General features: G+C 39.1%; 1 protein-coding gene across 1 annotated transcript in view; it reads right to left on the bottom strand.

Moving 5' to 3' along the window:
- arid5b (AT-rich interaction domain 5B) overlaps positions 1-17113 on the bottom strand; it is a 75782-nt gene that overhangs the window by 26710 nt on the left and 31959 nt on the right. Inside the window, exon 4 of the mRNA XM_082557585.1 lies at positions 15752-15982. Within this exon, the coding sequence (XP_082413711.1) occupies positions 15752-15982 (231 nt within the window). The remainder of the gene's footprint in view (positions 1-15751; positions 15983-17113) is intronic.

The raw sequence follows: 17113 nt of genomic DNA, 5'->3' as shown, positions 1-17113 counted from the left end.
TAAACACTTATCTGTGGATTTTCTTGTTCAGTTCACTTTTAAGTGCTATAAATGCTTGATTTTTTGCTTTAGTGTTAATCCTTTTAATTATTACAATGCAGGGATTTGTTAGAGGAGCATTCATGACCAACAGTCACCTATTGTTTCTTTTTATTTCAGTGTATTTTACACCCAGTTTCAGGTTAACTATGATAACCTTATTCAGCTCAATAAATAACATTTTTTTTCAACTGTAGACAAGTTAAATGATAATTTCCCTCCTGAAGTGATGACTGTTCTGACTCATCACATTTGAAAGAGGAACATATGAGAGTTTTTATCCCCCAGACAAACTGCAATTGGGGAAGAATGCCCCATCTATGCTTTCATGAAACCAGACTCCCACTCATGCCTCTGCGCACATCCTTAATTCTACAGTTGAACTTCAACTACATCTAACTTCAGCTAATGGGGTTCAAGTTCAAACAAAGAGGAGAGCGAGGATGAGTGTGGTATTTCAAGAACAAGCACCAGAAGAACATGTTTTGACATATTTTGTTGTCTTACTTGGTTGCAAATTCACTAAAGGCCTGACACCCACTCAGCAATTATCAGAATAGCCCGCAGCCAAAGGTAACATTCATGTTGCAATACAAGGCCTTGCCTGTACAGTACAGTATGTCCCCCTGGATAGAATATGGCAAAATGTAATTTTGAAATTATAATTAACGACATTTATGGACAGAATTCTTGATAAAAAAACCCAAAGAAAACAAACAAACAAAACCACAGAAGCACAGCAAACCAAAATAAAATTATGTAACATCCTGTTGATGAACCTCTAAGCACATGCGGATATTTAGAGCAAATATAGCATAACCACTCAAGTCAGTTCAGCAGCGCAGAGATATTGACGAGTGGAGTTATGTTCCAGAGCTTACAATCAATGGGAATTCTCCAAAGAGAGATCCTCTAGGTCAATTAGTTCAATAAGTAACTCCCTGATGAGTTACATGCTGAAGGTTCAGTAAATGTAAGGGCTTTTTTTTTAACTAAACACACTGTAAAGTTGTGAGAGAGAAGAGCTCTATCTGTGCAGGTGAGAAGCAGTCCTCAGGGAAGGATTTGTAAATGAAACTAAACTTGTGAATACGCCCACACTCAGACAAAGGAGGTCACTCAGGTCTGCTATACAAGCTTACAGTGGCGCATCGGAAATTTACCGCAAGTTATACAACATAAAGCACCGGGACAGACTCTTTGAGGACCGAGCAGCTGTATTTCCATGTATGCATAAAAAGATGCCACTGGAAAAAGGGGAAGTTTTTCAAACGGAAAACAGAAGCAGACTTAGAGAATTAAACAAAAAAAAAAATAGAATAAAACTAAATATGACTCATAAGGAACAATAATAGCGGCTGTCACAATGCAAACAAAACAACCAAAGGTTAAAAAAAACCTGACAAGTAATGAATAACACATGACAAATCATGATACAAAGTGCCCTCTGATACAACGCTTAAGACACAGACTTTAATCTGTAGAGCAGTGGAGCATTAAATGTGCGATCAGCGAAGTGATATTGCACTTTGGTGAAACATTTCAACTCCACCGGAGGCACAATGAAGTGACAAGGGAGGCTCTTAAGCAACAAACCAACAGTACCAGACTGATTCCTCAGCCAGCGATGACGGGCAACCATGTGTCTTCACTATATGTACGTCAAAGAGCTCAGAGTTTGGAGGAATTTCAAGTACTTGTTCTCAAGGACTGGATGTTTCTGACCACACTTTCATGGAAAAAGCACGTCTGGGCTAATGTTTCTTCCTCAGGCTCATCTCTGAGTCAATACCTTGTCTATTGCTCTTTTGGTATTTATGACACATATTGCCAGTAATTTTAATCAAAAGGTTCTCAAGGGGAATGCAATACACAACACCTAAGCACATTTGTACTACAACCTACTGCACAGGTCGCCGCTGCTTACCACAAATTAAAACAACAGTTATTTGCCTTTCAAGCTGGCAGTAAATCAGGATGTGATAGATTTGTTTTTTACCGAATACCACTGGATATTTAAAAAACACACATTCTCCACCCACACTCACTGTTTTGGTTTAAAAGACTCGCTTAAATCTCTCTCAACAGTGCCCTTCATCAGAGCTGGCTTTAATTATACCCACACACTCCTATTAGAAAAAAAAGGAAATTCTGATTCCTATCTTTAATTCCTAATTGTGACCGCTTTGCCCGTGTGTATGGACTGTAAGTGACTTTGCACTTGCAGTCTGCAGAGATTCCGAAAACACAAGCAGTCCTACCAGTTATCTTACACTATGACCATAATTTAAAAGTGATGGTATAATAGAGCGAAGCATCAACAAAGGGAAGAAAGGATCGGAATACTTTTACAAACATTCTTTGTTTTATGAGGCAACCAAGCAAACTAACCCAACACAGATTTCACAATATCATGACTGAAACCAAAACAGCTCTCTTGATTTTCCTCATGTAAAGCAGCATTAGATGCCTCCTCCTCGCCGCGATTATGCCGCGACTGAAGCTGCCGTCACCTTTCGCATACTAACATCAGGCACTTTTGACATACTTGTAATTCTCACTTTGTCACATCTGACAGCAGAGCTATTCCTCTGTTCCTACGCTTGAGGCACGTTTCTGCTCAGAGTCATTTGAGACACATAAACACACAGACAGACACACAAAAACTTTAATGAACAGCAATACTTCAAGCATCTCCATCGCTGCAATCATCAAAAATTACACAATGCGCCCACAGAGCGAGCGAGTGTGTGTGGGTGGACACAGTACACTGTTTTTATTAATCATCAAAACCTCCGTAGGTTGATAGATGATACAAGTGTTAATTAATTTCTCATAAATATACAGGGGAAGATTATCATTGATAAAGTGCAAAACATTTCACACAAAACAATCCAAGAGTGCGGCATTTCATACTAGGTCAACCTCAGGGGGATTTCACATCAGTAACACTGAAATATTTTCATCACCGCTATTGCCTGTTTTTGACTATGAATGCATCTGCAGCATAAGAAGATATTTTAATACTGCTGTGCCTGAGAGCTATTCTGAATTTAATGAGGAGGAATTATTTGGCTTCTTCCTAGGTATGATAATAGTTACACGTTACTGTTATTACAAAAACACATCTGAGCTGTGCCAAGCCTTTAAAAACAACAACAACAAACTCACCTTCCAATTTAACAGAGGGAGAGGAGAGCGAAAGAGATAAAAATCAGTAAACACAGCAAAGCCCAGCAGCAAGAGCAACAATTTCAAATTTTCACTGGTGCTGTGTTTGGTGAGAGTACCTGTATCAGGAACTTGCTCTGACTACTAACACACAAAAAATCACTGTAATACAAGGCTATTAGAGCATGGCCCGAGTAAAAAGCAGGGATTAAGCCGACCTGTTTCTAAAAGAGGTCTAACAACAGTCCCCCTGAGGTACAACCGACTCATCCCCAGGTCCTCGACAGCTTCTTGTAAACAGCTCTTTCTTTCCAACAGCACCTTGATTGACTCTGCTCGAAGCGTTTTTTAAAGAGCAAGCTTGCCCAAATTACACACACAAAGAAGCTTAGCCCATTATTGGTTTTTTTTTGATGTCTCTATTTTTGTCTGTGTAAATTTTTTTAAAACCTAATTCAGAGGAGGTGAAAAGAGGTTCACTTATCCTCTCCTTTTTATTAGGATAATAGAAAAATGATTTAAATTAACAACATTAAATTGGAGACAATGTCAATATTATTATCTATGTAAAATATTCACTCTTCGAGGGAAATATCCAACTCCTTAGCTTCTAAGTGCTCAGCTATGTTTGCCATTTAGTGGGAAATTAGTAGAATAAAGTGAGTGCACAGACACAACTCATAGGGCTGGGTGGGTCATTCCTGGTAATCCCCTTCATATTTCACACAGCCAGTTGAATAAATGTTAACATGGAAATCTTTTTTTTTTATTGGCGAAGCAAGTCAAACACATGTGTACTGACCAAACACTGACAGTTGTTATTATATATGAAATGTAAAAAGCTAGAAGGAACAAACAAAAACAGCCATTTCGTTCATTTCATTATCTTGTTCATATCTTTAGAATCTATACTTAAAGAAAAACTAAAAGAGAAGTCAGGGACGAGTTTTAAACAGGTCCGGGCGGAAACGACGTAGGGAGGAGATGAATGGAGGCTTCTAAGAACTGAAGTTTTTATTTTCTTTGCACGTTATTGATAATGACAACTATTTACAGACCATAAAGTAATTAAGACAATTTACAAATAAAAAAGGGCGTGTGGGTTGTTGAACCTGTCGGAATTGGGTGTACTGTATACTGTGACTTATTTTGCTGTTGTGAGTCAACATTAACGCAACAACCTAAGCCCCAAAACAAGTTTTCACTGGAACTTATCCTACAGTTGGTCTGCCAATTATCCCAAGGATACACAGCCATGGCTGGAAGACTCCCAGTTCAGAGTATTTTTCATACTTTTAATTTTTCTGTGTTGTTATGGGCTGGGGAGCAACACCCAGCTACCTGCATGGTTTGGTACCACTAGTGGTCAGAGAAAAATCTAACTTGCTCTCTCTAATGTGCGCTTAATGTTAGTGCGATTATGTTAATATATTCACAATGCAAAGATGGGAATCCGTGTGAGATTTTTACCAGACCTCCTCTTCGTTTCCAACAACTCTGACATCCCGTTCCAGTCTATTCCCCCAATCCTATCATTTCCTATACAAACACCGCATTATATCGGCTACAGTCTGTTTTTATTTCCCTCAAAGACGATTCCCCTTAGCTAGCTGACTGACAGCTGTGTGTGTATGCATCATTATCTCCTTCACAGAGCCTGTCTGTTGCCATAGCCTGTGGCAGACCTCAATCACACAGTATTAGAAATGACTTCGGTTTCTGCAGAGTGCCCTGCTTTTGCCTGCTGCAGGTGAGCCACACATTATATGAGCCAGCCAGATATAAGTGAACTAGAATATCTGTAACTACAAACGTGTTAAATCAGATACTTGTGTTTATCTGATTTAGCCAGCAGAACATGACAAGACATAATCAGATGCTGATAATATTCCTGTTCCTGGAAGTAGAGGTTATGGAGGCCAATTAAATGGAAGAGAAAATTAGAAATAAAATGTTCTATGAAGCATCCTACACCTACCGAGAAGCAGATCGGGTCTGCGTGTTTTATCAAAAAGAAACAGTTGTCATCTTTTTGTCACATAAACTCATTTTTTAAAATTGTCTATGTAGGTGCAATTTACTAAAAGCTTAAAAGGAAGAGTGCAGTGTTTAATCTGAATTTAGCTGATGTTTTAAATGCTGGTCAGGTCTGCAGTGTTAGTCTGTGGTTTCAGCATACAGTCAGGTAATAAGATCCACAACAGAGGGCCTATGCTAATGCCTTTTTAGACAGTGCACAGTAGATAAATCATGTTTATAGATTGATATCCTCCTCTATGGCCTCTGTGAATATAACAAGATTGCCTCCAATTGCATCTAAATATGAGCTTTACGCATGCAAACACACTGCATAATAAAATACCGCGCACACAGATATGGAATAAAGAGTCTCGCTTGCCATTTCAAACTACAGCCCACCACACTGGCTATTATCTGGTGTTTATTTTCTAATATGTGACTATACTGTAAAATGCTCTTTCTTTCTGTTAATCCTGACAATTTGTCAAATTTAAATCCAGCAGCAGTGCGCAGAACACATCAATTGAAAGTTAAATTAATTTTGTCCCCCCCTCCTTCTGCTGCCTGTTTTTGACTTTCTCCCACTCTCCTGCTTCTCCTATCTATTTCTCTTTCCTTTCTCTAATAAGTATGTGAGCGGTGGCAAATGTAATTACAAAGGGGTGGGGTTGGGAGGGGGTGCGTGTGTGTGTGTGTGGTGGTGGTGGTGGTGGTGGTGGGGGGGGGGGGGGCTGCTATGCATACACAACAAAACGCAACATTAAAAAGCTATTATCAGAAAAAAGAACATTTTGGCAGATATATGGCGGGGGGCAGATCTCGCCATATGTTTGCGGAGATGGGGACAACAAGTCAGGTAGTAATTATCAATCATCATCAGGAGAAACTGTCAAAAACGCTAGGCCGGGCACGCTCTGACTAGTGTTGCCATGGAGACAAGCCCACATCCCTCTAAGTGTGTGTTTACCAGGACATTAAAAATACTCTCCCATATTTTTATCTCACACTTATAAAATCATGTAAATCGTTCTCTTGGCCTGCAGAGTCATGAGGGCTCAGTGTGTGTGTGTGTGTGTGTGTGTGTGTGTGTGTGTGTGTGTGTGTGTGTGTGTGTGTGTGTGTGTGTGTGTGTGTTAAAGATTTCCTGACAAGTCTCAGGAGATTTTTAAGGGATAAAACTGAGGAAAAATAATTCAGTTAAGGTTAGGGGTTTTGGTGGTACACCAATTTCCCTGTCTTGGGTTTTGGCATTTTAGGGGTTACAATTAGCAGATGTAAATGGAATATTCTCACCATAGTAATGAAAAAAGAAAGTGTGTGTATGTGTGTGTGTATTTGCCAGTAATGAGCTCATTTTTGCAACCATACTGTTGCTGTACACAGACTCTCTATTCAGACTGTCACTATTCATATTCCTCAGCCTAGCAGAGAGGACATTCTCCCAAACCATCATGACTTTGTCAGTTTAAATTTTACATATTTCATTCTCTCTTTTGCATAGCCTACTTCAGTCCCCCCCCCCCCCCCCCCTTTACATGCACTGCATGCCTTTAAATCAAATGTCACTACTTGCTACACAGGCTATTCATTCCCAGAACAGTGCAAGTGTGACTTTTCGCAGAATCACACATGAGGAATGTTTCTGGAGCGTTTCCAAGCATTTCTATCGACAGTGGTTCCTTCAGATGACACTTTTCATGTGAACTCAATCCATTACCCTTTAGAAATCGGGATTTATTTTCACTTAAAGCCAGCTCTGAAAATTAAATACATAAGCAAGTAAACATAAAAGCAATTTAGGGGAAACTGGTGTAAGTGCATCGTGAATTTTCCTGCTTTATTATGGCAGTCATTTTGAAAAAAAAGGAGTAGTGTTCTTAATTCATTATTTGTGCGCCGTTGTGCATGCTCCCCCTGGGGAGAAGCAACATTACTCTTTCATCAGATCAAATGAAGCGAAGCCGTGCCGTTCCAGGAAGAGCCAATTAAACAGTTCAAAGAAGTTTATTATTGCGATGGATTATGAAATCATTCTCATCGGATTCATTGGGGTGTGTGTTTCAACAGGGGTGTGAATGTGTGTACTTTAGCACTGCGCAAACTCATAAAGGCTGTCGACTCAAGCTTTCCATTTACAAAGTAAATAGGGAATTATGTTACAGTGTTACATGTTTTACAAGGGAAATCTCACAAACTTAATTTATAGTCAAAATAAGCCGTAATTACAGGAAGAAACTCTTTCCTTCTCGTTTCTTCCTTCACTCTTTCCTTTTTCTCTTTCATTTTATCCACCTCATGTGATTGCCTCATGATGGCAGCGTCACCTGTTAAGTACTTATTAACAGTGGGTTTAATCTTAACCCAGCGCCCCTGACTGACACATATGCTGAGGAATGCAATGACCTCTGACCCCGGTGAACCAAATAATTTGATTTATCTCAAGACCCATATGCACAGTATAAATTTTATGCATGGTATATATTAAAAAAAAGAACTGATACTGGCTCAAATCCAGCAAGGCACAATGTCTTTCTGGTCTCTCTGTGTTGATTTAAACTGTAATAAGTCATAACGCAGTTTTTCTGTCAGGACAAAAACACTACAGCACAATAAAAGCTGTAAATATCTGACAAGTGAACATGTCACCTCAGCTTTTTACTGTGCCAAAGTGTTGGCAAGAGCTCTTAATGGCCATTGTTCCAGGAGAGGAAATTAAAAAATAAATCCCTTTTTGCAAAGAAATGTTAAGAGGACGCAGAGGGACTGCCCCAAATACACACACCCCTGTTGTTCCAAGAGTGGCAAATGTAAAACAGAGTCAAAGTTACATAATGTGGAGGATTTGCTAAAAACGGGATAACGTTCAAACGCTTCCACATCATTGATACTGACAGACTGCAGCAACAACTCAGTAGGAGTGGGGCTCTAAAAAAAAAAAATACAGTATTTCAATTTGGCTTTTGGAGGGAGGGAGAGGGAGATAGACAGAGGGAGGGAAGGGGGGGAGGGAGAGAGAAAGAGAGGGAGAGATGAAAGGGAGCAGTGGATAAGCTTCAAGGCTTATCCTATTCATTACTGGAGGAAAAAAAAATCGTAGCATCGACCTATAAATAAATGAATGCCAGGATAAACACGAAGCCCATACATCAATAAAACACATGTATTCTAATAGATCACGCTCTAGTTACACTTGATGGGATCGAGTCAGCCAATGAGCCCAATCATAGGGACTTTATCATTCTGCAAAGCTACGCAGCATTAGGCCGTGGTGATTATAAATAATCATCATTCTCATAACAAAATAGACCAATAGATACTTTCATCTTTGTTCTCTTTTTCTTTTCCTTGTTTATATGCTACTGTGTTTAAGGCATTCAAATTAATTCTCAAATCTACAAACAAACAAACAAACAAAGAAAAGGAAAACAGGACAAGTTATCGCCTCTCTTTGTATTTTCTTTTTAGTAAATAGTTGCATATTCATAAGAAAAAAAATTAACACATTTGTAAACAAATGTCTAAAACTGCAGCCAGCACCGCCTCTGTTTAAGCACTCTCCTTTCCAAGAAACATCTGGGTCACTTTGAACAAAAAAAAGAAAAGAAAAAAAATCTGGAAACATCAATCACATTCACCGCATAGTGTATAATCCTCACTTTGCTGCTGTCGTGTATCAGCGGTGCAACAATGATTTTTGACGTCACTAAAAGTTACACAAGCCTTTTTTAGGGAAACAGCCGGCAACAAGTCTCCACCTACACAGAGATATTGAACACTTAAACCTGACTAAAAGGCTGCATTCAGGACGTGTTTCCACACCGGAGCCTGACTCTGTAAACAGCGTTTTCAGTTACACGTATGAGTCAGACTTGCTCACCCCAGGTTGCAACATGCTATTCTGTACATTTATATTAGGGAATTTCAGAAGTTGTATCACATCTCACATCTGGCGTTTATGAAAATCTGACTCTCAGTGTGTTGTTTTTATCACATTTAACTCACAATAAACCGATTTATCAATTGAGCCATTACGAATGAGGTCAAGCTAACCTCCTCAGCTCAAGTGTAACGTAATACATAAAAAGCATTGCATTTTATTTAAGAAAAAAAAGTTAAAAATAAATCGTTTATAAACTTAGAAGAGCTCGAGGAGGTGCTTTTTCATGTGTGCATTAAATATAATTTATTTACCAGATTTTTCCCTTTAATTCCTGGAAGCTATCAACATGAAGACAATTGCACATACATGTTGCAACATACTTGTTATTGGCAATCATTTGCACTGAGCATTTCATCACTTTATTATTATTTTTTCCACTGTTAACATCTTGTGGTTCTGCTATTACAAGTAGGAGCCAGTCTGAAGTCATTCTTTTGTGATGCGTTCAAAGACGCTACGACATCCAATGTGTAAGACTCTGCCCCCTCTTAAAACACTCCATTCAAAAATTACAATGTGCTGACAGGAAAAGTTCACCTGGAAAAAACCGCAGAGGGAAAAGCATAATAAGAACTTAGACTGATTTAAAATAGTTTAAGGCGGGTTAACTTTGAAATCTTGGATGTCAGAGTTTCCATAAATGCAGCAAAAAGGGGAGATTTCCAGACAATCACTCCTTGCAGCTGCAATAACATGTGATGACAGCATGAAAATGAGATGGTGACTAAATATTTCACTATAGGATCAACTGCATAAAAGAAATTTTATGCTTCTACAAACCAATTTTCATTGTCACTGCATTGAAATCAAATTTATGTTTTGTCAGTATATGTCTGTTGATACAGACCTCATATTTCAAGACAGATTAACAGCTTACGAGGATTTCCGCTGAAATGATAGCAGCCCTTTGCTGTTTATCAACCATTCAGCATTTGATTGATGTGCATTTCTATCATCTTTGTGGAAAATTACTGACTACATTAAAATATAAGCATTCAACTATGAGGAGCAGGTGACAGTTTCCCACTCATTATGCGTAAATCTTCACCACATATAAGAGCCAGAAGTAGCATGAGTGTAGGGGCAAACCCAGGGCACAAAACAAGAACCGCCCCCATGCTCAGTGGTTATGATGTGCTTTGAACTATATGTCATTGATGCACTCAAAAATGAAGCAAATGAATTGGTATAATGCTGAAGTAAGACATGAATGTCCTTTTTTCTCCAAATATCCTCCATCAGCTCCTTCGCTGACAAACCTTTTGCACTGGAAATAAAAGCTAAGCTTGTTCCCCAAAGCTACTTATTTATCTATGTTACATTTTGCTATTAATAGATAAGTAGTAATGCAAAGCCATATGTGTAGAGCTGCTGTGTTGCTGATGACATAAGAGGGATAATACAAAACAATTGTGCCTTACACGATAGAGAAGTGCTAATGCTACCGATGCCAGCGGAGGAAAGTGGTTTTAGTTAAAATAGCACAGTGGCATTTATTCTGACGTGCATACCATACACATTAGATACGATGAAACACAAGCCTAGTATATATTAAAGCTATATGTGAGTAATTTAGGTGCTAATAAAGTAAAAATATACAACTTTCACATCTTACACAAGGACATTGCAATGTGCGTTGTCATGTGTAAGTGATCTTTCACCAGATGTTCACTTTGTTTTTATATACAGTTCATGTCCTGATTATGAAATGTGACTATACAGCCACAGCATGTCCTCTGTCCTCCTCTAAAATCCTCCTCTACGGCCTCTGTATACCATGACATATGGACAATGAAAAATTCATGGGCCGTGGTTAACACAAATCTGCAGAGGAGATAGCAAAACATGAGCTTAGCAAGCAATTTGCCTATTACATTGACAGACGGAGCTGTCGTGGGACGATATTGGCATATGCATATTTCATCTAATCAGATTTCATGTTTAAAGAGCAGCGAGAAAGTGGTTCAAGTTGTGGAAACAATGACATCATGCTGTATGTTCATCTAGTGACCCAGCCCAATCAAGCTAGAAGGACTCAATGTTTTCAAAGATTGTATCTCAAAAAGCACAGGTTCAGGATTTTAGGCTGTTTACTTACTATAGATTCACTCATTTTTTTCCCTCCGTGTATGTCAGCATCAGTTCAGTTCAAATGTTTCTTTTGTTCCTGTCAAACACAGACACCACTGACTCTGACATGCAGAAAAACCTCTTAAAAGCACACAAAGCTCAACTAAATTCAGCCACAGATGCATTAAACCAGCGCTCATGCACCGCAGTACAAAAATAGATTGTAAAATATTGTGTGTGATTGGTGCATCTGGACAGCATTAATATATTGAAGCAATAAATTGTTTTTTTATACTCCTCCCACCCTGGAGGATTACAAAAAAAGAAAAAGGGATTCCAAAGGATTGCAATGAAAATGTTTCTTTTTGATAAAAATCAAATCAGCAATGACTGAGATGTATTTCAAAGAAAAACAAAGCTGATAATAAAATATATAGATTCTGTGCCAAGACCTGGAGCATATAGGATAAATGTGAGCAAGCCAGAGAAGGAGGAAGAAGAGGGTAACTCCTCTCAACTGCTTTGCCTCAAAAAAGTGATTGCCTCACTAACTCTCAGAATACTGTTGATTTAAGCAATGTGCACACCAGGAGTGTTAGGTTTCTGGAGGTGGGTGGGGGGGTGGGGGGGTGGAGAAGGGAGCGGAGAGGAAGGTCAGCAGTTTGGAAGCATAACTTGAGAATCCGAGAAACCGGGAAAAAATGGTGCTTGTAATATTTTCCAAAACAGACGGCCATCTTGTTTAAATATATCATATACAGCACCTCTAGGTTGAGTTTACAAATGTTTATGTTATTGCCTTGTAGCACATACTGCGTCCCTGCCAAATTAATGTGAGTAATACTCAACATAACCAGGACAGCTAATAACAAATACCTGACCCTTGTCATCTGTCATTCAGCGCTATTTATGGCTTTTTCTCAAGGCATTTTATTCCAGCACAGTCTGTCATTACTCTTAGCTTTATATAAGAGATCGTTTTTCTTTGAGTGTGTCAGTAAGCACACAATAAGTAAAAATATCTGCACTGGCAACGTTTAATGCATAACTTAAATTTCCTGTCGTACGACTGTGCAGTGTTAATATTACATTCCTCCTGGCAAGAAATTAAATTGGGGACACAAAGTAGCATGGGTATAATCAATCCACGTTGGCAGAGAATGCATGATAATTATAAACAAAATCTGTGTCATTCCCCGCGAGGAAAGCAGCTGCAGGGGTGACAGGCGATGCTGAACATGAATATGGATCACAGGACTAAAGATCTGGTAACTGACGCAACCCCGGTTTTGCTCGAGCTGGCTCAAAAGCAGGGACGCTGGTAGTGACGTGGATGAAAAAAAAAACCACGAGCTTGGATTGAGTCAGATGAAGAACGTTTCTGATTAATGTCGTTAATACACCAGGAATAACTCTGCACCATCTCCGCACCTTAGTGAACTCCAAGCAAACGCAGAAGAAATGAAAGCCATTATATAGACAACAGCAGCCCAAGTACGCTAATGTTTCATTATCATCTCTTTAAATGCAGATAAATGAGAATGAGAGTGCACTGAACATGCTCAAATAAAACGACATATGCTGCTTATCAAATAATCATCCCCTACATGATTATGTTGTACATGCACATATTGTAGTGCTCTGTTGAATCCGTAACCAGGATGCCAAGAATAGACTGGATTTCACCACCATCTGACGGCTGCATTTCACACACTTCTATACCAAAAGGCTCAGTTAAACTCTTTTTTTTTGCCCTCTCGTCTTCTTTACCTCCTGAGGTAGCTTGACACACTTTCATGAATTAGCCTAGACAAGATGGACAGCTATTACAGCTGCCACAGCAGATTTAGCTGAATCCAAAAGGTCAGAATTAGCATTGAGAGAAGCACAGGAAGAAAAAGTCCTAAAATTGTTCCCCGGATCAATTTCTAACATTTTAATATTTCACAGCAGCACAGTATTCCTTCTTACGTGTCCACTGTGCTAGTATTTATCGTAATAAAGGTGGATTTAATATGGCGTTTATAGCTGCTTTTTCATATGGAGCCTATAAATGGGAGAAGAACTTTACTCAGCAGCTGTGTATATGTGCAAAAACCCATGCGTGTGTGTTTAGGCCTACAAGTAAGACACCCTTGAGGCTTTAACTCACCTGCCAGAGTGAAGAAAATTACTTAGCTCTGCTGTTTTGAAACAAATCACAATCAAGTCTCCTAGCAGCAATTCCAGCAGAAATAAAGCTCTGCTTCAAAACTAGTAAACCCTTAAGTGAAGAACATTAGAAATCTGGTTGCCTTAGTCAAAAAAATTGTGGAATTCCTTTAGGCTATGAAAATAAACCTTTAGCTTAAATGTGGCTCACAGAGGAATGGTATTATTGAGCCAAGTGAATGAGCAACAGCCGCCACAGGATGTTAGCGTTACTATTCATAACTTATTTTTCCTATGCCTAAAACCGTTTTCCCTTCTGGTCTCACCTCTGCTGCTCTCTTAAAATGCAATTACCTACTGGCAAATTTACAGGAAAAGAAAAACAATGACTTTTGACCAGAGGAGTCGTTAATGTGAATGTCAAACCGATGCTGCACAAGAACCCGCTGAGCAACCGAGCAGAGGAAATATATAGAGAGAGATGAATCACTTTAATCCTTTGTTTTAGACCAACTCTGGGTTTAATACATGGATTCAAGAGAGGCAAGGAAAGCGGATTGAATGGCAGACAGACATGTTCCAGCACTTCAAGACTCTTCTCCGGAAACGCTGAATGCTTTCCATAGGTGTGACTGATGAGGATGTTTGAACAGTAGACACTAAATAAACGCAAATATACTGAAAATATGTCAGAAAGCAAAAGGTGATTCCTGATTCCTCTCTTGGTTCTAATTATGTAACGTAAACTAAAAAAGCATTGATCAAAAGTACATTTGGTTTCAAAGTAAAGGGCAAACACAGGAAACAAACAAGGGAGTGACGTGTTATGAAGACAAATCACAGCTTTGAAAAACATAAAACGTTATTATTTTTATATTTATTTAATTATAAACCAAGTCAGGTAACAGGTATAATAAAAGGTGTTGAAAAACTTTTTTTGGTATCAATATCAATCCAATCCTCTCTTAAACAACTAAGCTTTTAGTGATATATTAGTGGATACAGCATACTATGTGACGAATACGCCCTAACAGCAGGGATCTCGGTTATGCAACACAATTTCTGTCATTTAACTTTTTTAGCTTTTTTAGGGAACTTTTAGTATAATTTCTGATTTGTCAGCACCATTCAAACATTCATACTCTTATATATTCATTGCATAATAAACTGCACAGTTGCACTCGTCTGTTTTGCTTTTTCCTCCTCAAGCATAACTCCACAAACCTGACAAGATGACAGCATCGGTGACAGGTCTCACTCATGTTCTTGCTAACATTTACTCGACTTACACGGCTCTGGTGATTGCTCTCTTTATGGCACGTCACTCAAAGCGTTGTTAAGCATTTGCTCGACAGTTTAGGCAAATGGGCTGCGTTTAACTGTTTGTTTGTCTTTTTATTTGATATTCACTCCAGTGATTTTGGCGGGTGTTGTGCCAATACAAACACCAACTATTGGTCCAGCTCGGCCCTAATTTTACATTTTCAAGAAAAAAACTAAATAAAATCTAGTTATTTAAAAGTTAAATAGCATTCCAGTGTCCTAACACGTCGTACTATGTGAGAGAAAGAGATCTGAATCAATGCAGCAGAGCCGAAGGTGCGGTCTTATTCTCCTTTGTGCCAAAATCTGGCACCGACATTACCCGCATTCAAATTAGCCACTGACAGTTTGGAAATGTGGGTCTGTTATGTTAATGGCAGTTAGCGTCATGAAGCAAATTCACAGAAAGATAAGCTCAGTTTGTTTTAACTCCACGCCCCCAGATGTGCTTTTGTCACTTTCAAAATTCACATTCAACAAGTCAACTGAAGTGATTTCACTTTAATGTTCAAACTCAGCCTATTGAAAAATTCCTTGTCAGAAAGCCAAGCAGGGCTGTTTTTCTCAGCTCATTAAATCCTATATTTTTTTCACAGCACAACAGTATTTGGCATGGGAACCAGAATAATTCACTGGCTCTGTTTTTCTTTGTCCTCTGATGGACTTCGTTTTGATAGGCAGCCCTTAACAAGTGAAAATATTAAATGAACTAAAGTACTTTTTCACCATTTCACAATTTTCACACAATGGAACTAAATTACTTGGCCCAAAATGCCAATTTCCCACTAAAAGCAGACTTGAACAAATGGTCTAGGTAACCAAAATGACATAATTGGGAGTTTGAGATGAACCGTACTGTGAGAATGAGTTTTAAGAGCATGCGTATGTTCAAAGATCAGGACATGATGAGTTTGATGTTTCATGGGCCAACACTCAAAGTTCCATAAACTGGCACTATAATAGCTGCTGGCATTCAAGATGAGCTAATATGATAATGTATCTAAAGGCTACAATCAAATCTCCAGCTGCCACACTCACCAAACTCGTCGCAGATGCTCTCATTCTGCAGCAGGGTGGGGTGTTCGAAGGTGTCCCGGCAGTACAGGATCCTCGTGCTTCCATCCAACGCAGCAATGCCGCCCAGCGCCAGCACCGTGTGGTCTATGAGCAGAGAGGACGGCTGCTCTCTGAGCCGTGCCAAAACGGAACGGTAACGACAATACTGAGGGTAACTGAGGACTAAAACCTTGCGCCCATCTTCTTCCTGGCCTGGAAAACACAACAAAAAGGCACGGAGTTAGAAGGGCCACAGAGGTTACACATACTTTAATTTGACATTGAACTGTAACTGTTTTGCTTTTTTCAAGTGCCCCTCTAAGAGTTGTAGAGAAGGGCAGCACTTAATTTTTACAGAACACATCCACTCTTCCATTTCTCTTCGGCTTTTATGATTTCATTCTAGCTCATCGATCATTATTCGGCTACTTTTATATTCAAGCACATCTACTGCCAGTGTGCTGTGAATATGAAATTATCTGTAATCTCAGACTTTGTCCTAATGAAATTTTATTTGATTCACAATAAAACCAAGGAGGATCAATATGTAAACCAGCAGAACAAACTTAATACTTTATTTTGTTTCAAGAATTTGTGAAAGGTGCCACATCTGCACTGTTTTCAGACGGACAGGTGTCCCTTGCGAGCTGGTATCTCATCACAGGGATTTCGCTGTGTGTATCAGGAAATGCATCGAATTAAGGAAGCAAGATTCTCTAACGCTGCTGTTTCATTGTGACTTTAAATAGTCTTCATGAAAGTTTCACATCCTTTCCTTGTAGTAATAATACACTTCAGCAAACTGACAGGATGACTTTCATGAGTGCAAACATATGACGTTGCCGGGCGGCATGTTCGAAATGCATGACATGCATAGCTGCTTGGGTGACAAGAGGAATGTCAAAACAACTCCAGATGCCTTCTTTTAACAAGCAAGTTCAAGGATGGGAATTCTCAAACAGCAATTTAAACAAGGCTGGTGTGAATCAGTGTTTGCAGGTATCTGTGTACAGCCACTTGCTGATAAATGTGAATTTGTTATTTATATAACAATCTCAAAAAAAAAAAAAAATCACGGTTTGTCGCCTTGCTTCAAAAGCTACACTCACTGTTTCACACAGGTAATAGCAAACCCTCCCACTGGAGCCAGACTTTACTTTTGTGTGATTAACATTCCATTTACAGTGTGTAAGTTTGACTAATGCATTATCACCTGTGACAACTGACTGGCAGAGAAACCTCTACTGTTATTTGGAGAACCTCAGGACAGGAAGTGCACACTGAGCTGATACAATAAACTGCCATAAATCCCAGGAAGATATGCTGATAGACAGTCGGACAGTT

Source organism: Aulonocara stuartgranti (genome assembly GCF_965226115.1).
Source record: "Aulonocara stuartgranti genome assembly, chromosome: 13".
In the NCBI taxonomy this organism is placed as follows: Eukaryota; Metazoa; Chordata; class Actinopteri; order Cichliformes; family Cichlidae; genus Aulonocara; species Aulonocara stuartgranti.
The sequence above is the reverse complement of the archived record's forward strand: the minus strand, read 5'-3'. Positions and strand labels throughout refer to the sequence as shown.